Below are 25534 nucleotides of genomic sequence, written 5' to 3' on the forward strand. Positions count from 1 at the left end.
AGATTCATATAAATATGTTGTGATTACATCCATAAGATGCATGTCCAGATTTTCATACACAGTCAGACTAATTAAATATCATAATGTAATTGCATTCACCACTAGAGAATACGTCTCTTCAAGATCAATACCAAGTATTTGTGAAAAAAAAATTGTGCAACTAGTCTTGTTTTATATCTTGTGACCTCAATATTTTAATTTCTTTTTCTCACAAATACCCATTTGTATCCCACAGGTTTGACACCTTCTAGTGTTCGTACTAATGGTAAAAAAACTTGACATTTGAAAGTGAGTTTAATTCTGCCTCGGTTGTTTCTTTCCACTTAAGCCAATATTTTATTTGTTGACATTCTTCAACAGATTTTGATTCGAATCCTCATTTTTAGATATAATATCAAGAACAACATTATACGCAAAAATGTTGTCGATAACTACCTGAATTTGGTTCCATCTGTTTCCTTTCGTGACATGGTTTATTGGAATCTCATTATTATCTTTAGGTATTTTACCTTTCTTACTAGTTATGTCATGAATTTCTTCATGGTATTTATATCCTCAATCAAGTCTTCTTAACTATTAATTATTTTATTTTCGAGGATTTTTATCTTTGGAACCCACTAGTCTACCACGCTTCTGGCGTGTTCCAGACTCATTAGTGACAACTTACTATGTTGGGATATCAATTTTCGATGAAAATTTTGAGTTGGTATATGTGACTTAGTTACTTTCTTTGCATCTATAAATATATCTAGTAACTAATTTGCTATATTTTGCAAATAAATTATCTTCTGAACTTCAAGTTCACATTGATCTGTACGGGGATCTAAATGAGACAATAACGATGCATTCCATGTAATTTCTTTTTCCAACTTTTTAATTCCTCCCCCTAATATTGGAAAATTTGTCTCATTAAAATGACAATCAGCAAATCATGCAGGAAATACATCATCCATCAGGGGCTTGATATTTAATAATTGATGGAAAAACATATCCAATATATATTCCTAACCTCATTTGAGGATCCATCTTAGTACGTAATGGCGGAGCAATTGGAATATATACTGCACATCCAAAACTTCTCATATGGTAAATATTTGGCCCATGGTCATAAGCTAATTGTAATAGCAGTACTCATGATAAGATATTGGCCTAATGCATACAAGTAACGTTTAATGCAAAATAGCATGTCCCCATGCAGACGTAAGAAGCTTAGCTTTCATAAGCAATGGTCTAGCAATTAACTACAAACGTTTTATGAATGATTCTGCTAAACTATTTTGTGTATAAACACGAGCTAACAAAATGTAACAGACAATAATTATCAAAAGCTTGGATGTAGATTCATCAGTATTATAAAAAAGAATGGTCTTAATTGTGTAATTAGAAAATTGTGCTCTTAGCTTAATTATTTGAGCAAGTATCTTCTAGAAACAAATGCTAGAAGCAAAAGTCATGAAAAATATTATTTGATCAAGTAATAATAAAAAATATTAAAAATAAGACATCTAAGAATAAAAAAAGTGACCCTTTTGGTTGTACATGAAAAATACAATCAATAAAAATTATATTTATATTTATTATATATTATATTTGGAAAAAAAATAAAATTAAAATTAAAAAAGAACCAAACCCTACACTCCATCTTTGTTTCCCACTTCTGCTTACTCCGTCTTGCAGCAGTCGCACGTCTGATCACCATTTGCAGCTCTGTTTTTCGTTTCCTACTATATTGTCTTCCTCTTTATTGCCGTCGCCGATCGCTGTCCGCCGTCGCGACCCCACCGCCTCTCTTCTTTCTCCTCTTCTTATCTCATTCTCTGCTGCAACCTCACGCCGCCACGCCAACCCCGTGCTCTGCTGCAGCCCTCCGTCAATCGGTAGGTTGCCTTCGAAATCTGCCTCGATCAGAATAATTTTTTTTTTTATTCAACCAACTTTGATTTTAAGTAGGATACATTTGTTATTAGGCCAATTTTGATTGAAAATCCTGCCAAAACCGACCTATTTTGGATGGATTTTCCTTTTTATTTCTCTCTCCCGGAATTTGTTTTCAATTTTATCTTGTATTATGTTTTCTGATTGTTTTCCCCCCTGGGTTTTGTCATTTATTGTTCTTGACGTCAAAGTTATTTGCTTCGCAGTGACAAGATGCATTCCAGGAATAAAAGGGCAAAAGTGGGATCATCTAGGGGCTCGACTGATATGGAAACTGAAATGAAAATGAGAAATATCAAGAAAGAAATTGAATTCCTCAGTAATTTCTCATTATCCCTCAGAATTCAGCTCATTTATCTGTGCATATATTATACTTTTTCAATTTCCTTTCGAAGATATATCTTTAGGGCGAATTTCATTATTTCAATCAATTCTCTATCGGTTAAGAGACTAGTTTTCTTTCTGAAATTATAGATTCTGTATGAAAGCTTTGGGTTTAATTTTCTTTTATTTTATGGTTTTCTGTGCCATGATGACACACACATATGTGAGGAAAAAGTACTACAAATCTTATATGCGATACCATATTGTATTAGCAACCGACATTGCCTTTTCTATTTTGTGTTCTCCCATGGAAAACCCAAACTATTTTATTTCAATGAAAGCAACGAATTAATTTTTCTTTTAGTTGAAGAATCTTAGCATTCTATTACACTTGTAGTCTAGTGGATCCTCTGAGCCTGTTAAATATGAATATATGTACTGATTATTGTAGTGCAAGAGTTAGGGAAGAGCTTCGGTAGTTTGACTTTAATTAGCAATCATACATGAGATTTGACGTCAAGCTCCAAAGAAATTGAATAGATGTTGGAACTGTATTTAACATCCTCGCATTTCCTTTCAGATTCTGTTTGTGTACAAACTTCTTTTGAATCATCTTCATGATCACACCTTTCCATAAGGTAGCTGCACTTGCTTTCTTAGATCCTTCCTCAGGTCTCGAGTCAATCGTTATTGACCAAAATATTTAGGTCCGTTGGAAACATGATTTTAAAAAATTATTTTTCTTTTAGTTTTCAAAACGTGACTTAATTTTTTAAAACATCGGTACAAAATGAATTAAAAGAACAAGAAACTTAGAGGTATAAGTGGTGTTTGTAAGTTTATTTTTCAAAAACTAAAAGCAAAAAATGGTTATCAAATGAGGTCTTTGTAATTGGTTTGATTGATGTTAGTTTGTTAATCCTCACCCTTTGTTTGGAGAAAATTTCTAGTACTAGGGTATTATATACTCCTTCATTCAGGATCTGACATGTCAATAGACGATTTACTATTATTTCATAGGCCCCACATCATTTTTAAATGCTTCTTTTATGGAAAACAATGAAAAGAATTGCATTCTATTATCAGAAACTATAGTCCTAGAAAATCTCTCGTGTGTGTGCAGTTTCTGGGTGGAGGGTTGAATAGAAGGTAATGAAGAAAAAAGGTGCAAGTATGAAGTAGCTAATTTGTTTTTGTATTCTTTATTTCAGCCTCCTCTCATATGTCATGGAAAGACAGAAAGGAGATTGAGAGTAGAAAAATTGTTTCTCTGGGTGGAAAGGTACGAGTACGACTATGGATACGCATTCTATAGGCTCAATTTATTATGGTATCCTGAATGAAGGTAATTTTAACATCTTACAACTATTGCTTTTAGACCGTCAATCTTGTTTTACCATCTTGCAGCCTCAAAAGAAGCAAAGACTACCTTTAAGTGTAGCACGACCAATCATGAAGAAGCAGAAGGAAAGAGAACAAAAGATGGTACAAGAGGTAAGGAAATCTATAGGATAGGTGACTTCCATGTTTGGATTTTTTTTTTTTTTTTTTTTGGCTAAATTATAACAAATACCCTTGATCTTTGTTTTTATTTCAAAAATACTCTTTATACGTTCAAAATTATAATATTATCCCTCAACTTTCCTAAATCATAAATATTCCAAAAGTACATAATAGACATCTTTTGGAATTTCGAACAAAAATCAAGACTTAGAATTGTGTAGCATAATCTAAAATGACAGGGTGATCTAAATTTCGTTTTAGGTCATTGTCATGCCATTTTATATCTAAACTTTTATCCAAAAATCTCAAGAATGTCTACTCTAAGGATATTTTTGAAATGCTTATGAATGCTAGGGTAGTATTGCAACTTTTGAAAGCATGGGTACTTTTTCTATCCTTTAACCATGTTTTTTCTTACCTGTATACTCTTCTGTTGTTTGCAGCATTCGAATGTTAGACAATTTGGTGGAATGGCTGGTAGTAGCAACTCTAGAAGATCTTTGGGGAGGCGCAAGCCGGAGGAACAGGTTCTTAAGTCGAGTGAAGGCTTTTTTAAACATGGTGTTCTTGATGTCAAACATCTACTAAGTCCAGCCTCTTCTAGAAACAATGGCCCTGCTAGGAATAGTGACCCTTTTAGGAATACTGACTTCGGAAATGAAATGGGCGTTAAAGGTAGAAGAAAAGGAGGAAAAAAGAAGAGTAAGAAAAGTAAGAAAAAGGGTGGCGGTAAGAAACGCCATTGAAATCATTCAATATTTGGAACATCATTCTAGTTTTACAATGAGAATATCGATATCTTTTTTTTGTTATATTAGTTGCAGTTCAATGAAATTTTGCAAATCCTTGTTTCACATATTGCTTTAATGCGTGCATCTGTGTATGGCTTCAAATGAACACTTTTTTGTTATTCAAAATAATGCTAGGTTAAATATACTTTTAAATCATTGTTTTTTTCCTTAAGTTGTTTGGTTGAAGACTTTTCTGCATAAGAATTAATAATTAATATTTGTTTCACAATGTTTAACATTTTACTTAGAAATAAGTAATTTTCGGACATCTCGATTTCTCACAAACAAGAGTTTTTTTCTTTCAAAGTTGTGGGATTTTTATTTTCCTTCTCCGTTTTTTATTTTATATATAATTTTATTTTGCGTATAGTTAATTATTTAATTAATTAATATTAATTTAAAAATAAATTATAATCTATTTAAATATTTTACTTAATTTATTTTTACAATAAAAATATATTATAGGAATGCAATTACTTTTTTATATCAACAGTTAATTAATTAGTTAACAATATCTTGTATATATTCAATTAATAAACTAGGATCAGTTAAATTTAATTAGTACAAAAATTTATTTTCAATAGTAATAAATGATTACTTATTTATTTATTTTTTATAATCAATCAAGTATTTATTGAGATTAATTTTAATTTGATCTTTCATTTTAAGATACATTTTTTCTACTCTAATTTGATCTTTCATTATAAATATATAAAACTTTTTTAGTATAATTTATTAATATTCTTTGTTAACATATCATATTTCATCTCATTTCACTTTTTATATAATATATTGTTTATTAAAATATATTTTTCTATATTATTTAATTAAAATTAAAATTAGTGATGTTGAACTTAATTAATTATAAAATGGTTAAGTATTAGATTATAATAAATCAGTTATTTTTAATTATAAATTACTCAAGTTTCAAATATTTAGAATTATAATTATTATTGATTTTTAATTAACTAACTTTTATTAATATATTGAATGATATTTTTTTTTAATTAATTAATCTACTACAATTATATAAGATTGGCATACTTAATTTTAGAAATTAAATAAAAACATAATTTTTATTCATAAAATTCTTATAGTATTTTTCATACACAACAAAATACAGTCACGACATCCTATTCTCAGGTATTCATCTATAAAAACCTCAAACTAAACAACCTCTAAGTAATTGTAAAAAAAATTGATTTGGTCTAAAAAGCATTTCTTTGATACAATATTTCTAAACGACCTTTACTCTCTATTCAATATTTCTCCTAATTCACTCACTAATGTAATCACAAATTCTATATAAGAGCCTTTGTGAACTTACTACTCCCAATATAATCAACTTTTGCCTAAATTAAGTTTGATAGATGTACCTATTAACTATTGAATTATTTTGCCAAAGCATGCAAATTTCAGCAATAATGTAACTTTAATATCATTTTTCTTTAAATCTCATCCATTTTGTTCTATACATATGTTTTATAATTTATTGAATGTACATAGAATATTGTTTTCAAGAATATTTTGAAAATCTAGTAGAGAATTAAAATTGAAACACCTATTAAAGTTTAAAATTTAGATTATAAAACTTACCAATTTGATAACTTTAAAAATTTAGGGTGAAAATTGATGCAACTTAGGAGTCAATATATTGATTTTCCCCTAAAACGGAAACTTAGGGGACACCTTACCAAGTTTTAAGGACAAAAGTAGTAAGATTTTCTATAAAAAAAAATACGTTTTTGGTCTTTAAGTTTTAGGCTAGTTTCCTTTTAGTCTAAGTTTGAATTTCAATTTAATTCTTAGATTTCAAAATATCAAATTTTATCTTTCAGGTTTGAATATTATTTCAATCTGGTTCCTAAATTTCAAAATTGCCATTTTTAATTTCGATTTTCACTAAATACTTATTTTATATTTTGGTGTTAATGTCTATTAATTAATTAAAATAATTATAAAACAAAAAATTTAAATGAATTTTAATTAATTATATATATTTTTTTAATTTTTTAAAATTAATTAATGGATAACACTAAAAATTAATAACTGAAAATGAACAAGGAATATTTAGTGAAAAAAAAAATCAAAATTTAAAGATCCAATAGAAACCAGTTACCAAAATCTAGGATATTTTTCACATCATTTTTCTTCCTTAACAAATTTAATTTTGTTTTTTCTTAAAAAAAAAAAAGTAATTCGTAATTTCGAGAGACATCAAGGACATCCCTTTCCGGTCTAAAAAACGGTCTATCAAGAAACGAACAAGAAAGGGATGAATGAAGGAAACCCTGAGAGCAGATTTTGTTATTCAGAATTTTTGAACCCAATTCCCGATTTTTCCTGAGCGTAAGCTATTTAAAACCTCATTCCGGCATCACGTAGATCCAAAAAGGACTATGGACGAGTTCGAATTTCATCGACTTCTTCAACTATTTCCCGTTGTTCGATCTCGAGATTATCACGTAACATTCATCTGCTATATCTTTCTTTTTTAGGAACGTAATTAGCTTGGAAAATTTCTTGATCATCCAGTGTTATGTATTCCATTGTTAATCTGTTCTTTGTTAGCGACAGAAATGATATTACTTCTCTATTTCGATTTCAATCTTTTTAGACCTTCTTCCTGCTACAATGTTGTGATTCATTGTTGGGATGTCACTAGCCACCCGGCAATTAGGACGGATTTGGGTGTTCTTTTTAGCGGTTGGATCAACATAGTTTGAATAAATCCCTTTTCTTTCAATTAGGTCTTTTGTGGTCTTATTCTCTTTGATTTAATGCAAGATATTTGCCAAAAGTGGTGGAGATATTTGGTAAGTAGTTTATAGGACACAATTCTATAGCCCTTATTGAATGAAGTTTATATGGGTATCTTTTTATGTTTACGAGATAACTCGATCACTGGTTGTTGGGTTCAAAAGAAAAGTGATGTTATTCTAAAATAATTGTTTGTTAAATTGTCATTGATCACTTTTGACGAAAGGATCTGCTAGGATTGATTACTGATAATTGAAATTCTAGAGATTCTACAGGGATACAAACTGGTTTGGCTTATAGGGTCTGTAATTTTTTACATCATGATTGCAGTCTCTTCAGCACGGGAAGTAATGGAAACCTCTTTTACTGCATTTTTGCACTTATAATTGGGAGGGAGATCCATTGGCCTTGGTTTGTAGAAGACTAGCTGAGATGTCATTTCTGTAGCTGTGTTTGTTTGATAACAAGTGCCTCTTCATTTTCTGTCTTTTATTTTGATGCTTTACCCATCGTTGAAGAAGGATTAACTGAGACTAGGGGAAGCTTTTAATTTTACTTCAATCACTTGCTCTGAAACTAATATGGAGTTCAAAAAGTTTATTGAATTATATGTATAAAACTCTTTGAACTTAACTGTTCTGGTTTTTCTGTTCCCATAAAGAGTGCAATTATAAGTAGCATAGGCATCCCTCGAGGTTGTTAAAAATCTCATACAATTTTCAGGCGGAGACAGAGTTATCTAGACAGTCAACATCCAAGTCATTCAAGAGTGAGGTTAATTAAATGCTTTGCCCTTACTTCCCGTCCTTGCATATTCCTTTTGCTGGTTAATTAAATACTGAATGTTGTCTTGTTCATAGTTAAATGAATGGCAAGAGGCATGGAATGAAGATGGACAAAAACCAAAGGTTCAAGGATCTGACCTACATGGTATATTATCTTGAGAATATCAATCTTTTTTATTTTATTCCATAAAGTTTTGTTTCTTGTCAATGAAATTTGTAAGGTCTTAAAATACGTTTGGATTTTCTTTAAGGAACCATATATGAACTTCCTTTGTACGTAGTTTTTCTTTAATGCTGTCTATGTATGATAGCATATAGGTGTTTGTAAATCGCCTATGAAGATATCTTTTCTGGTTTGAGTAGAGAGTATCTGTTTGATGGTCCTGATAAGGAAAGCTTCCATTTTTTCTTAGTATTTTAGATAGAAGTTAAAGTAATTTTACATTTTTTTGGATGACTGCTAACAGATGCATTCTGGAAGAAGCTAAAGTTAGCTGCTGAGCAGAAGGTACGAGCTTCTATTTCTTTTTGAAGTATGATGATAATATGGGACCTATATGCTGTGGATTCGAGAAAAAGTAATAGTCTAATTGGGACATAAACCCCCTAGAGTTACTTGGCTATCCTTTTCTGTTACAGGTCCTCATGATTATGTTTATAGCTCAGTAGTTACAATTCATGCGATATGGAAATTCAACAAAGTTTTCCCTCTACATATATTCTTGTCATGCCTTTTAAATGTCCAAATTTGTCGACCCATTTTTATCTGAACTTGTCCCTTTTGTGTTGAATTGAATTCTAAACAGCTGGTTAGTTACATTTTCCTCGAAGTTCTGAAAAACTCACGTGCATATATTTAGTTTCAGATTTTGTTATATCGATGGAAGCAAATGAGCATTCATTATAACTTAAATCGAAATATCTGGATTTCTCAACACATTGCTCCATCCTGACGATGCATTTCATTATTATTTCGTTTGAATGTGAGAAAAGAACAATGTTTATATTTGTATTTAACAACTCGGCTTTATTCATTCCATGCAGGTGGGAAAGGTTGAAGCAGAGAGATTCTGTAACTCATTTCAACAGATACACAATAAACTTGTATGTCATGCCATTAGATTTTTGTTTTTCTCCCTTCAATGTCATTAGAACGAAAATCATATAATCAATTTGGCTACAGGTTAACGAAGAACTTAGTTTGGATGCTGCCCGGAGCTTTCTGGATTCATTCAGTTCCAGTTCCACAGAAGAATAGTATGGTTTTCTGCTTCATACGTCTTGCATTTGATATATAATCTTGCCTTTATAGACCATATTTTGCAAGAGTCTGATTCAATTGCCAACAAAGATTTGGAACAGATAAGTTTTGTTTCAAGGGAATGCAGACACTATCTTTCAGAAACATTGGATTTTCCACTTAGCCTAATTATTATAAATAGATTTGTATTTTCACATTTATGACATTTACTCTACTATCCTTGATGTTTTAAAAGGCTAGAGATAGCCGTGGCCTTGGGACTTTTTATTTTGAAGGGGTGAGGCGTAAATCTGAGAGAATATGGGGCATAAACCTCGATTTTAATTTAAAAAAAACATTATACGAAGCCTAAATTTGTGTGATCGAACATTATAGTTATACAAGAATTAGATATATATAATTACCATCTCCATTTGATATCTATCTCAGTCTATTGGATAGACTGATATTTTGCTATTAGTTGCAGATTTTTTTTTGCAGTTATGTCATTTAAAATAATTTCTATATATAATATATACCATGTCAATTGCCATTTGCACAAAAATTCAAAAAGATGTTTTCAACATGATAAATATTATATTGACAAACTTTTTCAACTTTTGTCTCTCACTTTTAAAGCCGTAATAGTTTAAATTGGTATTACTCAAACCTTTATAACTTTAAAGAATGAGATATATCAATAGGTCTCTGCTTGTCATTATATGAAGGTTTCATTTGGGATTAATGTAGCTTTTAAAATAATTATTGGTGTTTCTAGAAAAATAATTATTGGTGTTTCTAGAAAAATCAGTATAGAAGTAAAAAGAGTGTTTAGTTAATTTTAATTTTAAATTAGAAAAAACGAGTTAAGATGGTTGGTAAATTAATATTAAATTAGTATAATTTAGTTATATAATTATTTGAAAATATATATGATTTGAATTGTAATAATTTTTGTTTAATTAAAAAAATTAAATATATATTTTTTAAAAATAATTGTTATAAGAATTTCAACCAAATTAAATTGGAATAAATGTGAAAAAATAAATTAATGAAATGAAAATTTGAGATGGATAGAGAAAGATAAAGAAAGTTAGAAATATAAGAGTTCCATCAAATAACTTTTAAGAATAATTTTAAAATGGGGAGATCAGTAAATAAAAGGTTTAGGCGATTAAGATTAGCATAAAATGCTATTTTATGATTTCAAAAACAATCTCAAATGGGCCTTTAGCCTGTTTTCGTAGAGGCATAAGTCTTTTGCTGGGGGAGACATAAGATCCAGTAGTGCAAGTCTCGAGGCTCTTGAAATCAGCCTGAAGGTGAGCTTCAAAAGCCTTCTAAAAACATTTGATCATTTTTTCTGATTGAAGAGAAAATTTGCGAAGGAGTTCTCATTTTATCAAATAAGATCAAGAAAACAAGGCGATTAAAATGATGGCTGTAGAAGTTTAAACATATATAACAATGTTGGAAAGAGCCTGAATTTATGACCGTCATACTATATATACAATATGACGTGAGAATATCTTTTATGAGAAGAGAATTTTATTGAAAAATGAATTAGTGGGGTCAAGAATCCCAGCACCCATTGGTGAATTTCAAGAAAGTTCTCCACGACACGACAATATCTTAATCATTCAAACACCATTGATACAAAAGGAACCAACTAAATTTTCTTTATATTATGGAGGGGATTCAGATCCATAAATTTGATATTATGATAATTATATAATTTGAGATCCGGTATATGGCTAAAACGTATTCAGCAGATAGGATTGCATATTTACTATAAGAAAGTTTCTTGAAGTGAAAACCTTCTTTACTTGATCAATGTAAGGTGTACGTGAGTAATAAGATGTGTTACATCTTGGAAGCGTCCGCTGCAACTCGATTCAAGGCAATGGCAGTCTTCGAACCCGATGGGCGCCCCAAATGTTTGTTGATGAAATTCCCAGCAGATATGACCTTTGCCAAATCTATATTGGTTTTTATACCGAGTCCATGGAGCATGTATACCACATCTTCAGTTGCAACATTCCCTGTAGCTCCTTTTGCATATGGACATCCACCCAAACCCGCAACAGAGGAATCGATTGTACTAATCCCCATCTGTTCAGAAAAAGAAAAACATAAACAGAAGAAAATCAAAACATTAGTTAAATGATTCCTCCGCGAAGACATTGCAAGCTTGTGAAGTGATTTGCTTCCGTATGTCTGGAAATCAACTTTCTGAGTGTTAAAAAACACTTTTTTTTTTCTTTACTTAAAAATACTTTTAAAGCACTTAGAAAGTCATTCAAAACAGATTCAAAACCTAGCTTCCAAAAGATATCTTACTTGGAGGGATACTAGAATATTTGGAAGTGATTGCCCATAAGTGTCATGGAAGTGGACTGCAAGCTTGTCGACTGGAACGACCGCCATCACAGCTTCAAGCATGGAAACAACAGTCCCTGTGCCAACCGAAGATACAGTAAGAGGGGAAAAAAGATGAAAGCTATTGAAGTAGAATCCATTACACAAATATGTAAAGAAATCATATGTTTGCTTCATTCATTCATGTTGTGTACAAATGACATAGCCCAGTTGTAAGATGCTAACGAACATGAAGTTTACAAGTGATGTAAGCTATAACAGATAGCTCTATTTGATAACCATTTAGTTTTTAGAATTCAAGTTTATAAACACTATTTTCATCTATAAATTTCTTTATTTACAAGTAATCTATATTTTGATTTTGAGAAAGAAAGGTTTAAATTTTTACCAGGCGTGGCAACTCCAATCGTGTCTCCAAGAGAAATTTCGAAGCAACCCATCTCATAGAGCTCTTTCGCCACATGAGCCACTTTAGATGGCGAAATTGCTCCTTCTGTGGGACAACCAACTACACATGATACATACCTATACAAATTCATAGCCAGTTATAGCGATTAGAGAACCCTTCAAGAACAGAATGTGGAGAACGATTCAAGGAAATAAGTCGTGTTCAAAATTTAAAACCAAATTCCAGAGGAAATAATCAACAGTGGTTATTCACAAAGTATATGGTATAAGCTTCTAGACTATCACAGGAACATGAGTACGCGTACTTTATTTAATGTGGCAACAGATTCTAGAAACCGTCACTCGTCGTTGGGGATTAGCCATGTTGACCTAATAGTAAATTAAGTTACATTGTTCAACTTATTTAAAAGTAATAATAAGATGAATAATGAGTGGTTTTCTTTCTTTAAAATCAAAGAGAAGGTTTCGTATCTAAGCCATAATGATAAAGAAAAGAATCTCACTGATTCGGGTATGTTACAAGGACTTATTCTCAAAACATGCCTGAATCAATCAAGTTCGTTTTCTTTCATCTTGAAACATGCTTTTTTTTATGTGGACATTGATGCAGATCAATGTCAAAGTTAGATGTTTATGGAAGAATACCCTCGAACAGGGATTGCAAGCTCTTTTGCAGCAGAAGTTACAGCACGGTAACGATCAAGACTTTCTTCAATGCTACAATTGATGTTGGATTTTGAAAATGATTCAGAGGCTGATGCAAAGACTGCCACTTCTTTTGCTCCAGCTGCAACAGCAGCTCGAAAACCCTACAAGAAGGTGAAGTTTTAGAATAGAGGATTCAATCTGTCCATGTTGGGGAAAAACAACCAACATTATTTCAAAAGATGACTCACTTTCAAATTAGGTGTTAAAACTGGCAATCTGGCCCCTTCCAAATTACGAACGGTTTCCATCACTTCGGCTGCATCAGACAACTGGACAAAGGATGAATAATGTTTGAGCACTAGTGATATAAAGTACGGTAAAATCTAAAAAGTCACGATAAATAATGTTTTCATTTAATCAACTAGTGAAAGTAAAGCATCAGCCCCCACTCTGTTTCCTTATCAGCTGATATCAGAACTTAGAAATCCTAAATGATAAGATAACAGATACCACCATCCATTTTAAGACACGGGTCGCCCATTTGGTGTGCTGAACTTTTTCTGCCGTCTAACAGAACCTTCAGCTCAAAGGAAATAAGAAAGTTTCTAAAGGGTTGGGAACTCAATGATGTGCGGACTTCAACTAAACTTAACGTCTCCACTTGGTGTATGTGATCTAGGAGGCTTGTGGAGCCTCTCCTTGTAACTTCTATTTAATAGGTTGTATATCTCTTTCATTTTTTCTTAATAAAAGCTTGATTTTTCATACATATCATTATACATGGCCTGTAATATTTACACCCATAATTTCCACAAGTAGGTCCCACCAAAGTATTGCAATTGAACATCATAATCACACAGTCTCGACTGAGTATGTATGTATGTATGTATATATATATATATATATATATATATACACACACCTTATGAACTTAAAAGAGATTCAAACGAGTATTTTCAATATCATTTTAAAATATGGCTAAAAATGTCAAAGGGAATATATATCAAAATTACCTGAGGCACCCGTGTAGGTGATACAAAACTGGTAGCCTCAACAACAGGCAATCCTGAAGATACTAGTCTATGGATCAATTCGACCTTTACAGATGTTGGTACCATATCCTTCTCATTCTGAAGCCCATCCCTTGGACCAACTTCTACTATCTTCACAAACTTTGGTATATCTTTCAAAAACTGCAGGTCCATGTTCAAAATAAGTTCAGAAACCAAAACATCTGATGAAAGTTTGCAAGTATCTAGAATATGATAGGTACTAGGTAGAGCAAGAAAAACAATTAAAGGGATATAGAAATGCATAGACACGGGGAAAACAGATGAAAATGGAAGGAAACCTCTCTCTATTAGCTGTAGATTATTTCAAGATTCTCAGAAGTATCAAATCACCTTATTTGTTATATGTTGTATATTGTCACTAGTACTCTTAGTCTTGTATTCGTGACCTGGAGAACAATGTGAATCACAAAAATTTTCAGATACAACTTTTTTCGTGCCTGCACTCATTGTCCTCCTATTGACGGAGCCATTTTGGGATGTGTTTTTCCTATGCCTTCTCCATGGGTACGTGTCTCTAGCATCCTCATCATATTCCCTGTTGAAAGAAAAATAAAAAATAAAAATAAAAATAAAAACTAGAAAATGAAGAAGCAAATCTACTTATTTCATATTGGGGAAAAGTGTGCCCAAGTTGATTACAAAAACGACAATCTAGTGAAAAAAAGAATGAAAGATCAATATGCCCAGATTGTTTGCGTGGACTTCCGAAGATAGAACCAGCCCATACCAACAAGAATTGCACGACAAAATATGCAAAAGCAAGCTGAAAAAAGAACAAGAATGATTAATTTTCCATTGAAAAGACATTAATATTCTGCTTACTTGCAACTATTGGATGAGCTACTTCTCCCCCCTTGAATCCAACAGATACCCATTCCCATGTCATCTCCGATAGGTCGGCAAGCACCAGATGAAAATCTCTGTATCCGATCAATTGTACTCATGCTTGGCAATTTGTCAAGACCAAGTGGCTCCTCCAAACTCGACATCAGGGAGGCAGAAGCAAAAACCACAACTGAGTATGAGAGTAAACCAAATAAGTTTTCTGTCATTTCTAGGGTGGTATAGCTAATTCACTTGCGGAAGATCAATAACAGATGAAATCTTAATAATAGACTAGGCAAATCTAACTTTATATTTGACAGTGGATGACCTATTCATGTATTAAAATGTCAATTAGGAAAGAAAGTCTCGAATTTCTATGGATAAATGTATTTGAAATACCTAAACAGGTGACTAATAATTTTTTTAGAGAAAAAAAAAAAAAAAAAAACCAGGCACTGCAAGGATAGAAGAATACCACCGTTCCATGTCTTTGGTTAACTACAGTCATGTTACCTTCGATTATGAAGTTAAATTGATGATGCAACAAAAACTAGCAGGGAAAGCAAGACAATAAATTTAGATGCAAACAGTAATCCCAAGAGCAACAGGGTAACAGACTCGAACATAAAACAAAATGCAGGTCTGTATTAAATGTCCGCAAGTTGTAGGTGCACCAATATTGAAATATCCATTTATCTTACTCTTCAGAGTTAAAAAAATTTCTCGTAATTTTGTATCTATACCATTTAAACACCCCTCCACGACATTAAATAGTATAGATTATTTTTTTCAAGAGTGAAACAGAGAAATTTCATTGATGAATGAGATTAAAAGATTAGAAAATAGTATAGATGATGAGAAGCTACAAATTCTGCAATGAGCTTTATTTTCCTAATTGAAGTCCAAAAACTCCTCTTTCATAATTCTTCCATTGCACGTCGATATTAGATTCTAAAATGCACATTCCTCCAGTACACCAAGATATATCGAGGTTGCACTCCACAAACACCTCTCATTCACAAAAATACCAATCAATACTAGCAACTATTCTCTATATGTTTTGTACACTGAACTCACTCAAGAATGGAATGGCAGTGGCCCACTGCCATGCTCGTTCTGATCTTGGGTGTAATTGATGAAGAACTAATCTTCTAGCCATCAAAAAATCACCAAGGCATACATGTCTACTCCATGGTATATACAAAATTCATCTGCCAATTTCAGCAAATAGCACTATATGCTTTCTTGAAACACACCATTACAAGGACATCTCACGATTTTCCCCATATAGGGGGTCAATTTCATTGACCCGCTAAAATCAAAGCTTAAAGGGTCGGCCTCAAGCAATCCATCACAAGTTTTAACACTAAGTAAAATTCAGTACAGCATAAACCCAGAGAGGAGATGACAGATAATAGAAAAACTAAGGCCCCAAAGTAAGTAATAGGAGAACTGTAGCCAATATAATAACTGAATTCCATCAAACTTCCGTCAGCAAGTACAGAACGCAACCTAGAAGTCAAGCGCAACCAAGAACTCCAAAACAAACATGTAATAAACTAAATATATATATATATATATAAAGATTGAAATTCTCGATTTAGAGAAAATTCGCAGGCGATGATCACAACCCAATTTCTTAAAGACAAAACCAAATTAAAGAAACCAGCTAACTCCTTCACACAAACCAACTAGCGTACAGATTATATAATTTATGAACACTATCAATGACTTCTATAATTTGCCGTTTCCCCTTACCTACACTTCCTGAACAGCCAAACACAATCAACAGAAATCCCAGAAGAAGAAAAAAAAAAATCCAAAAACCAAAAGTAAATAAAGAAGCAAGAGAAGAAAAGAATCAAACCTAGAGCGGGAAATCAGGGAATAGCAATTTAGCGAGGTGGAGATAATGAAATTGTAACCGATGAGATTGAAATATTATATGGGAACTGAACTTGGAATTGAAAAGCAACCAAATGCGTTGCAGTTCCTCTCAAACAAGCAAACAAAAAAAAATTGAAATTTCCCAATTTGTTGGGTTGGTGGACGTTATTAATGCGTAAATTTCCTTATATTTTCTTTTTTTATTATTATTATTTATTGTTTTTCCTTTTCCTTTTTAGAATTTAAGTCAGTATCAATAAAAAGATGGTTTCTTCTGTTCTAGAGAACGAGAGGTGGTAGGTTGTTATCAGTTAGAAGTTGGTCACTTCTTTATTCCCTTACGCTCTTCTCTCTTCAAATTAATTTTTAATTGCTCTCATTAAGGTGATCTTTAATTTGTCCTTTTCAACCAAAAGCAAACGTTTATTTTAAGGTTTAAAAACATTTTTGTCACTAAAAATTTGAGAATTATAATTTGAATAGACAAATTTCAAATAAATTTTAATTAGAAATTTAAATTGATTCGTTTATATAAATTTAGAGATTTAATTGATAAAATTACAAGTGTTACACGATATTTGTCCAAATAAAACATAAGGAAATGTTTAAATTGATACAATTATCAAATTTCATATTTTTAATTGGTATAACCATCAAAGTTTATGATTTAAATTGATACAATCCTAAAGTTCAAAGGTATAAATTGATATTTGTCCTAAAAATATCTTCAAAATTAAGTGTCAAATTTATTATGTACGATTTAGTTTTTGTAGTTTAGAAAAATGGTTTTTGCATTACACATTTAAAATATACATGGACAAAGTGTTACTAAATAAATCAGGGGACTACATTGTTAACTTTATGAAAGTTTAGAAACCAAAAGTATTCAACTTAATAATAATAATTCAACTATATATATATATATATACTAGTAATTGATTTTTTAACGTTTAACCATTACAGAGTTGGGAGAGATCAAATTGTCAATATTTGATATCATAATTAGTATTTTTATTCATTTCACTATGTTCAAATTGTCAAAATTAGCCAAATTTAATTAAAATAGTAATTGTACTGTCAATTTCAAAATTAACTTTTCTTCAAAGTTAAATTCATCCCACCATTAACACAAATATTCATTGTGAATACAAGGTTTTGATTTTAAAATTTTCCATTATAGTTCAAATCTTATTTTGACATTTAAGTTTGTACGGCTAAATATATATATAAATTTATGAAGATGACATATGTGTGTGTATTATTTGATAGATATGTGGACAAGGGTATGGCTTTAGATATATTCATTAACATGTCAATGTATATACATTAAAGATGGACGAATTTACAATGATACTGTAGTTTGTAAATTTTTCATATTACTTGTCATTCATTGACTATCCTAAAAAATCTATTTCTATGGAGTTCATAAAATAAAATAATATATTATCTAGTGACATGTTAAATATTGAATGAAATAATTTTGTATCAAAATTTTGTTCTATTCAAAATGACTTATAGTAAACACAAAATAAATGTAATAAAAAAACATTCAAAGTCAATAAAGCTAAAAAGCTAAAGGAACCATTTTAATCCCTTGAATTGAAATATTGTTATTAACTTAAAATATTTATTTTAAAGAATATAAAGATCGTATATTACAAAAAAAAAAAAATAATAATAATAATATAACGGATGTTTGTTTTTGAGAATTTAGATAATCAGAATCTTATATATTTGAAATTTTATATATTATGAATTATAGATGTCCAACATCGTTAGATTATCATATTTGTTTTATATTAATATTTTTGTAGATATCTAAGAATATTTTGATGATTGTGTTTGTTTCATAGGATTTCAATTTGAAAATGTCTTAAATTTACCTAAAGTTTAAAAAATGTCCTTACGACTATTTATTACTTTATGACTAATTTGATATAATTTGAACTTTTATAACATATTTATTTTTATCAATTTGAATTTCTTTTAAAATCAATACAATTTATATTATTTCTCAACAAAATAATATGTCATAATTTAAAATTTTTATAAAATAAATATTAATTTAAATTTAAATTTGAATATGTTGCTAAAAAATAATAAGAATTATGATATAACTAAAAATATATGATATGCATGGTTGACAGTATTTATTTTAATTATATAATGCAAATGGAGATTAATATGTATATGTAAAATAAAATAAAAATGAATGACAAAAAAGTAAAATGGGGATGCCCTCAACTCGGGAATATGAAAAACCGCATCCAAAACTCTTCGGATGCCCTTTGACCCGAGAATCTTCAAATGTTGGGACATTTCATAGTACCGCAAAACAAACACAGTAATCCAAATGCCCACGGAATCTAGGATGCCTGCAAAGCAAATACAGTAATCCAAATGTTTGCATAAATTTTTTATATTTATATTGAATAGATAAATCCTAGGACCATTCGTGTTAAATTGTTAAGAATAATATACCGAATTCCATTGCAAAATTGATGATAGCTTCAAGATGATGATGGATGACTATGATCTTCCTCAACTAAAGCTCCGAATGCCCTTAGTGGGATCTCTCTCTAGATGGGATTCAAGAAAAACTGAGTGCTTATTGTTAGGGTCTCTCTTTATATACTAGTTCAATTAGAGTTCCCATTAAACCCTAATTAACTAGGAATGGGCTTCTACCATTAAGTCCATACTCAATTAGGAATCTAGGGTCTTAATCAATTAGATCACATAATAGGGCCCAATCTAATAAAATAACCTGATAAATTATAATCCACATACATAGCCCATACTTTAATTAAATATATTATTATTTAAATATGTCTAACAATCTTCCACTTGGGCTATGTCTATGTACCTAATATAATTAAATTACATAAACCTTAAGCGCGCATAAACAAGTTATTTCAATAGTTGAATTTCCCTTTAGTTCAATTTGGTCCATCTCCTGTATTAGCATGGAATCAACGTGGCTTTCGTCACTACCTTTGTAACTAAACCTTCCTTGATCACTAATTCCAATACATTTAATGACATAGATCAAGTATGGATGGATAGCATGGAAACTACATGCAAAGTGATCTGGATCATGCCTGTTTCCAACTGGTCCAAATTCCTTAATGAGATCATTCAAAAAGAAAAAACTTTATGCTAAATTGCATGCATGATAAACAAGTTCAGATAATAAAACATAAACCATCAACTTTATTCTATATAGAAAATAAACAAAATAAGGTCAAAGAACATTCTCAATAACAAACTCCCACTAAACCATGGAATCAGAAAAGTGACTAATACCCATGTGAGCAACATGCTCATGAAAAACTTTAGGTGGTAAACCTTTAGTCAATGGATCTGCCACCATAGAGTTTGTTCCTATGTGTTCTATCGAAATTTGACCATTCTAAACTCTTTCTTTAACAACCAGAAACTTCATCTCTACATGCTTTGACTTTATATTGCTTCTGTTATTGTTGGAATACATCACAACCGACTTATTGTCACAAAATAATTTTAGTGGTCTTTCTATACCAACCACTATCTGCAACCCAGTGACAAAATTTCGCAACCATATTCCATGATTGGATGCCTCATAACATGCTATAAACTCCGCAGCCATGGTAGAAGAAGCCATAAGTGTTTGTTTAACACTTTTCCAGAATACAACTCCTTTAGCTAATATGAATATATAGCCTGAAGTGGATCGCAAAGTGTCTTGACATCTAGCATAATCAGAATCAGAATACCCAATGATCTCAAAACTTATGATCTCCGATAAGTGAGCATATAATCTTTTGTTCTCTATAAATACCTCATAACCCGTTTGGATGCTTTCCAATGATCCATCCCCCGGTTACTCGAATATCTGCTTAACACTCCAATTATGAACACAATATCTGGACACGTACATACTTGAGCATACATTAGACTTCCAATGGTCGATGCATATGGAACCTTCTGCATCTCCTTAGTCTCGAGTGTGGTTTTGGGGCATTGACCTAAATGAAATTTATCACCTTTAGCGATCGGGGTATCTCTCGACGCACAGTCTTTCATGCCAAATCTACTTAAGATCTTTTCAATGTAGTTCTTTTGTGACAATCTCAAAATACCTTAAGAACGATCTTGCAGTATTTCAATTCCTAATACAAAAGAAGCATCACCAAGATCCTTCATCTCAAAATTTCTTTTGACAAATCTCTTAGTGTCATGTAATAAACCTACATCATTACTAGCTATGAGTATGTCATCAACATATAACACCAGAAAGATTGATTTACTCCCACTGAACTTATGATATACACAATCTTCCACAATGTTCACCTCAAAACCAAATGAGGTTATCACTTCATGGAATTTGTGATACCATTGACGAGAGGCTTGCTTGAGACCGTAGATAGATTTCTTTAATTTGCACACCATAGACTTTGAATTATCAAACACAAAGTTTTCTGGTTGCACCATATAGATCGTCTCATCAGTGTTCCCATTGAGAAACACAGTTTTTACATCCATATGGTGTAGCTCTAAATCAAAGTGAGCTACCAGTACCATGATTATCCTAAAAGAGTCTTTCGATGAAACCGGAGAGAAAGTCTCTTTGTAATCAATGCCTTCCTTTTGAGTAAAACCCTTTGCAACAAGATGAGCCTTATATCTTTCGATATTGCCATGTGAATCCCTTTTGGTTTTAAATATCCATTTACAACCTATGGGTTTCACTCCTGATCGGCAGTTATCTACTTTTGAGAGTTAGAACTTTGTCATTGTCTTTCATGGATTTTATTTCCTCTTCCATAAAACTTATCCACTTTTGAAAGTTAGAACTTTATAAAGTTTGTTGGAAGTTGATTGGATCATCTTCCATTACGCCCACATCATCCTGATGTTCTTGAAGAAACACAATATAATCATCTGGAATTGCACTTTCTTCTCTTTCTAGTAGATCTTCTTAGTGGCACTTCTTGAGGTTGTTGAGTTTGAACTTCAGTTCAACAACGGGGACATCAATGTTATCTTGTTTTATAATTGGTTCAATAATGAAGTCAGGAATTGGAGCCTGAACATCATTTATAATCACATGAGGAAAAGAAACCAATTCCTCTTCAAAGACAACTTTCCTTATGTTATCTTCCCCCCAAACTCAACATCCTTAAGGAATCTAGCATTTCCTGTCTCAAACAATGATCTAGAAGTGGGTTCATAAAACTTAAAACCCCGAGAGTGCTCAGAATACCCAACAAAATAGCAGCTAATAGTTATTGAGTCCAATTTTCTTTCATTAGGCCCATAGGCCTAGCCTCAGCTGGATAACCTCATATGTGAAGATGCCTAATACTAGGCTTCTTTCCTAACTCATAAGGGGTTTTGGCTATTGCTTTACTAGGTACCTTATTAAGGATATATGTTGCAGTCTTTAGTGCCTCACCCCAAAGGATTTTGGTAGAGAAGAATGACTAATCATACTTCTTACCATATCCTTAAATGTTCTATTTCGCCTTTCCGTTATACCATTCATGCTGGGTTTGCCCGACATAGTGTATTACGGGATGTTTCCACATTCCTCTAGGTATTTGGCAAAGGGCCCTGGACGTTGTTCACCTGATCCATCATATATACCGTAATATTCACCACCACGATCAGATTTGACAGCATTAATTTTCTTTCCAAGTTGAAGTTCAACTTCAGCTTTGAAAGACTTGAAAACATCCAGGATCGAGACTTCTCATGAATTAAATATAGGTACCCATATCTTGAATAGTCATCTATGAATGTAATAAAATATTGTTGTCCATTCCAAGAGGCCGTAGGGAATGGACCATAAATGTCTGTATGTATTAGTTCTAAGATGTCTGAGCATCTATTGGCACCTAATTTTCTTATGTTTGTCTGTTTTCCCTTAATACATTCTACACAAACGTTGAAGTTACTTAAATTAAGGGAATCAAGAATTCCATCTGACACACATTTCTATAATGTATTCCCTTATGTTTCAATTGCCCTTATACCTCATAGAAGTTAAAGAAGTCAAAAGACTAGTTGCTTCCCTTTTCTCATTTTTAGCAAAATATTTCTCAATTTGAGCAAGGAACTTATTGGCATTTTCACATTCCGTGATAGATCCCCGAAAAGACTCCGGAATGGAGTGCCTAATGATCATCAGACACATGTGATTTGACCGTTCCCACTTCTCTATATTAGTCGTATTTGGCTGTTCCTCAGTAGAAGTAGATTTATCGGTTCTTAATGCAAGGTCCAAATCCATACACCCAAGAAGTATCTCTAGGCCTTCTTTCCAAATCTTGAAGTTCGATCCATTCAACTTAGGGATTGAACTTAGATTTCCAGATATTTGAGTAAGACCAACTGAAACAATAAACAACAAAACATATGCTCACAATTAAAACATAACAAAATAATTTCACATATGTGGTAGACCCCTTTAACAAGATACCTAGCACAATATTGATGTCCAGCCTTTGGGCAAAAAAAACTAACTGTAAATGGTACTCTCAACGTAGTAATCAAAGTACTGACAATTAACTCTGTAAAAAAAAAAAAAAAATAGTCTTTCTTTGGACCGACTACTTTTCACATGAGCAATCCTTATAATTGCCACATACTCATTACCACATGCATACCCACAATTTGACCAATAATTATCTTCCTTTGGGCCAATAATTATCCGCATAAATTCATGAATATGCACATCTTATATTTCATAATTAAAACGATCTAGATAATAGAGGTTACTTTGGTAACATATTATTTTTGACCAATTCAATCTAAAATATAAGATACAATAATATAATAATATTATTGTACAAAAAATAAAGGAGAAAGAACACCAAATAGTCTTTTACAAAATTCACTTAATAATTGCATACACATAATACAATTAAAGTAACATACACATGTGAATATCACAAAAATAATCAAATTGTAGATTTTAATTCACAAACTTATCAATCAAGAACTAAGAACCCTTTTCAAGAATTTCACCAAGTTATTAATCAATAAAACTTAGAAACGCGGGCAAGAAGTTCAATCAGCAATTAATCCAAATAGTTGACAAATTCAATATTATCAAACTATTAAAAAATAAATTCACTAAATTCAATCAGTTTTTTTTTTTAACCTTAAAAAAAATCACCAGTGTCCAAAATTATCAATCACAATTCAATTTTTTTTTAACTCATATTCATCAATTAAGTATTAACATAACTTTTTAGTTAAAAAAGAAAAAGAAAAAAAAATAGCGACAATATTAACTTTTCCATTATTAATCAAATTTAAAACCGAACTCATAAAGTCATCCATTAAGAATTAAAGAAAAAAAATCTGATAATTAAAACCAAGAACCGTCGGCAAGACTTTAATCGGTAATTGACCGATACCTTCGCCCAACGGCAACTCCAATCAGTCATTAACCGAAAGTCTTGATGGGTAAAACTTGCAGCAACTAAAGACCTAACTCCTTTGATCGGTCTTTAACTTTTTTCCAGTGGATTTCATCACATTGATGGACTTTTGTCAAGAATGTTGAACTGAACATCCTTAATTTTGACAATAATAGAACTAAGGTTTTTTTTCTAAAAAAAACTTTAGGAAACCACGTTCAATCAAAATAATAATAAAAAAAATTCACTTTAATTCACCACTAGCATATCATTCATAACATCCTACCGTCGATGAGTTTACAACGTTGTTATAGTAAGCCGACCATTTTTTTTTTTAAAATTCTTTACTAAAACCAAAATTTAATCAACAATGTCAATGGAAAATGCATAAATTAACCATCCAACATGAAATTCATTCTCTGATATGACTTGCTAGCATAAATTCTTTATATCTATATTGAATAGATAAATCCTAGGATCATTCATGTCAAATTGTCAAGAATAACATACCGGATTCCATTGCAAAATTGATGATAGCTTCAAGATGATGATGGATGACTATGGTCTTCCTCAACCAAAACTCTGAATACCCTTAGTGGGATCTCTCTAATGGGATTCAAGAAAACTGAGTGCTTATTGTTTTGGTATATTGGGACCATAGCCCTAAGGTCTCTCTTATATACTTTTCAATTAGGATTACCATTAAACTCAAATTAACTAGAAATGAACTTCTACCCATTAAGTCCATACTCAATTAGGAATCTAGAGCCTTAATTAATTAGATCACATAATAGGCCCAATCTAATAAAATAACCAATGTGTTAAATTATTAATCCACATACATAGCCTATACTTTAATTAAACATATTACTATTTAAATATGTCTAACACCAAATGCACACTCTATGATAATCTAGGATACCCGCAAAACAAACAATTCCTAAAGGTTGTTTGGACCTGCCTAGAGTTGAGGAAAATAATCTATACACTAAAATCTCAAAGTTACGTGTAATATTTCAAACTAAATCTACCAAGTTCATAAATATACCATCCGTTATAAATGATTTAAAATCAATTTAACTCTATATTTATCAAGCTAGTACTAATTTGAAACACAAACTTAAATAAATGTGGTGATTGTAATTGTCAAAATAAAAATAAGTATAACTCAACAGAAAATTTGTATGTCAATTTCGAAGGGATTTGATTTTCCTACAAAAATGTTGTAATTGTAACATTCCATTCCAATCATGTTAATTCAGCCACTAATTTTAGGAAATAACAATGTAAAAATATTCATAAATTTATAAATTAAAAAAAATTAATAAGATTTCAAACTTCATCATTTCATATATATATTTATATATATATATATATATATATATAAATAACACTTATTTAAATTAAATTAATTTTGACGAAATTTAAATGAATAAATCCTAATCAAAATCAACAAAGTTTCTTATATAATTTTTTTTTAAAAGATATTGTAATTAAAGTATGAGATTGGGGAATCAAATCTCAGACCTCGAGGTCGATATTACAAGCACTAACTTATATAAATTTT

The 25534-nt window shown here is 31.2% G+C and overlaps 3 protein-coding genes across 6 annotated transcripts; 2 read left to right on the forward strand and 1 right to left on the reverse strand.

Moving 5' to 3' along the window:
* The first annotated feature begins 1600 nt into the window (after nucleotides 1-1600).
* On the forward strand, nucleotides 1601-4618 carry LOC120087770. 2 transcript variants are annotated; one of them, XM_039044661.1, is made up of 5 exons: nucleotides 1601-1877; nucleotides 2142-2254; nucleotides 3471-3541; nucleotides 3667-3753; nucleotides 4206-4618. In XM_039044661.1, exons 2-5 carry the CDS (start codon nucleotides 2149-2151, stop codon nucleotides 4506-4508), a joined length of 567 nt encoding a protein of 188 aa, XP_038900589.1. In that variant the 5' UTR covers nucleotides 1601-1877; nucleotides 2142-2148; the 3' UTR covers nucleotides 4509-4618. The 2 variants fall into 2 exon arrangements, with proteins under 2 accessions (XP_038900589.1, XP_038900590.1); XM_039044662.1 differs by lacking the exon at nucleotides 1601-1877 and adding an exon at nucleotides 2840-2897 and having other exon boundaries at nucleotides 3471-3753.
* A 2163-nt stretch (nucleotides 4619-6781) lies between these two features.
* Nucleotides 6782-9776, forward strand: LOC120087643. The gene is made up of 6 exons (XM_039044486.1): nucleotides 6782-7018; nucleotides 8037-8087; nucleotides 8174-8243; nucleotides 8566-8606; nucleotides 9143-9202; nucleotides 9282-9776. Exons 1-6 carry the CDS (start codon nucleotides 6953-6955, stop codon nucleotides 9354-9356), a joined length of 363 nt encoding a protein of 120 aa, XP_038900414.1. The 5' UTR covers nucleotides 6782-6952; the 3' UTR covers nucleotides 9357-9776.
* Nucleotides 9777-10957: 1181 nt separating this feature from the next.
* On the reverse strand, nucleotides 10958-16698 carry LOC120088423 (hydroxymethylglutaryl-CoA lyase, mitochondrial). 3 transcript variants are annotated; one of them, XM_039045701.1, is made up of 10 exons: nucleotides 16539-16698; nucleotides 15749-15855; nucleotides 14669-14861; nucleotides 14177-14381; nucleotides 13787-13966; nucleotides 13022-13102; nucleotides 12771-12934; nucleotides 12106-12242; nucleotides 11679-11794; nucleotides 11202-11450 (listed from the first exon to the last, which is right to left on the reverse strand). In XM_039045701.1, the coding sequence occupies exons 2-10, from the start codon at nucleotides 15828-15830 to the stop codon at nucleotides 11202-11204; spliced, it is 1407 nt and encodes a 468-aa protein (XP_038901629.1). In that variant the 5' UTR covers nucleotides 15831-15855; nucleotides 16539-16698. The 3 variants fall into 3 exon arrangements, with proteins under 3 accessions (XP_038901630.1, XP_038901629.1, XP_038901632.1); XM_039045702.1 differs by lacking the exon at nucleotides 16539-16698 and having other exon boundaries at nucleotides 10958-11450; nucleotides 15749-15830; XM_039045704.1 differs by lacking the exon at nucleotides 15749-15855 and having other exon boundaries at nucleotides 16539-16695.
* Nucleotides 16699-25534: the final 8836 nt, after the last annotated feature.

The sequence above is a fragment of the Benincasa hispida genome, chromosome 10 (assembly GCF_009727055.1).
Source record: "Benincasa hispida cultivar B227 chromosome 10, ASM972705v1, whole genome shotgun sequence".
Taxonomy (NCBI): Eukaryota; Viridiplantae; Streptophyta; class Magnoliopsida; order Cucurbitales; family Cucurbitaceae; genus Benincasa; species Benincasa hispida.

What these genes read in the sequence shown, in the direction of transcription:
- LOC120087643 (XM_039044486.1), top strand. Translation starts at nt 6,953, where the DNA reads ATGGACGAGTTCGAATTTCATCGACTTCTTCAACTATTTCCCGTTGTT. An exon ending in TTCGATCTCGAGATTATCAC is followed by an intron (nt 7,019 to 8,036) that starts GTAACATTCATC and finishes TACAATTTTCAG; the next exon opens with GCGGAGACAGAGTTATCTAG. An exon ending in TCAAGGATCTGACCTACATG is followed by an intron (nt 8,244 to 8,565) that starts GTATATTATCTT and finishes GACTGCTAACAG; the next exon opens with ATGCATTCTGGAAGAAGCTA.
- LOC120087770 (XM_039044661.1), top strand. Translation starts at nt 2,149, where the DNA reads ATGCATTCCAGGAATAAAAGGGCAAAAGTGGGATCATCTAGGGGCTCG. An exon ending in GAAAGAAATTGAATTCCTCA is followed by an intron (nt 2,255 to 3,470) that starts GTAATTTCTCAT and finishes TCTTTATTTCAG; the next exon opens with CCTCCTCTCATATGTCATGG. An exon ending in AACAAAAGATGGTACAAGAG is followed by an intron (nt 3,754 to 4,205) that starts GTAAGGAAATCT and finishes TGTTGTTTGCAG; the next exon opens with CATTCGAATGTTAGACAATT.
- LOC120088423 (XM_039045702.1), bottom strand. Translation starts at nt 15,830, where the DNA reads ATGGCTAGAAGATTAGTTCTTCATCAATTACACCCAAGATCAGAACGA. An exon ending in CACTGCCATTCCATTCTTGA is followed by an intron (nt 14,862 to 15,748) that starts GTGAGTTCAGTG and finishes TCTCATACTCAG; the next exon opens with TTGTGGTTTTTGCTTCTGCC. An exon ending in CTTGCAATCCCTGTTCGAGG is followed by an intron (nt 12,243 to 12,770) that starts GTATTCTTCCAT and finishes GAATTTGTATAG; the next exon opens with GTATGTATCATGTGTAGTTG.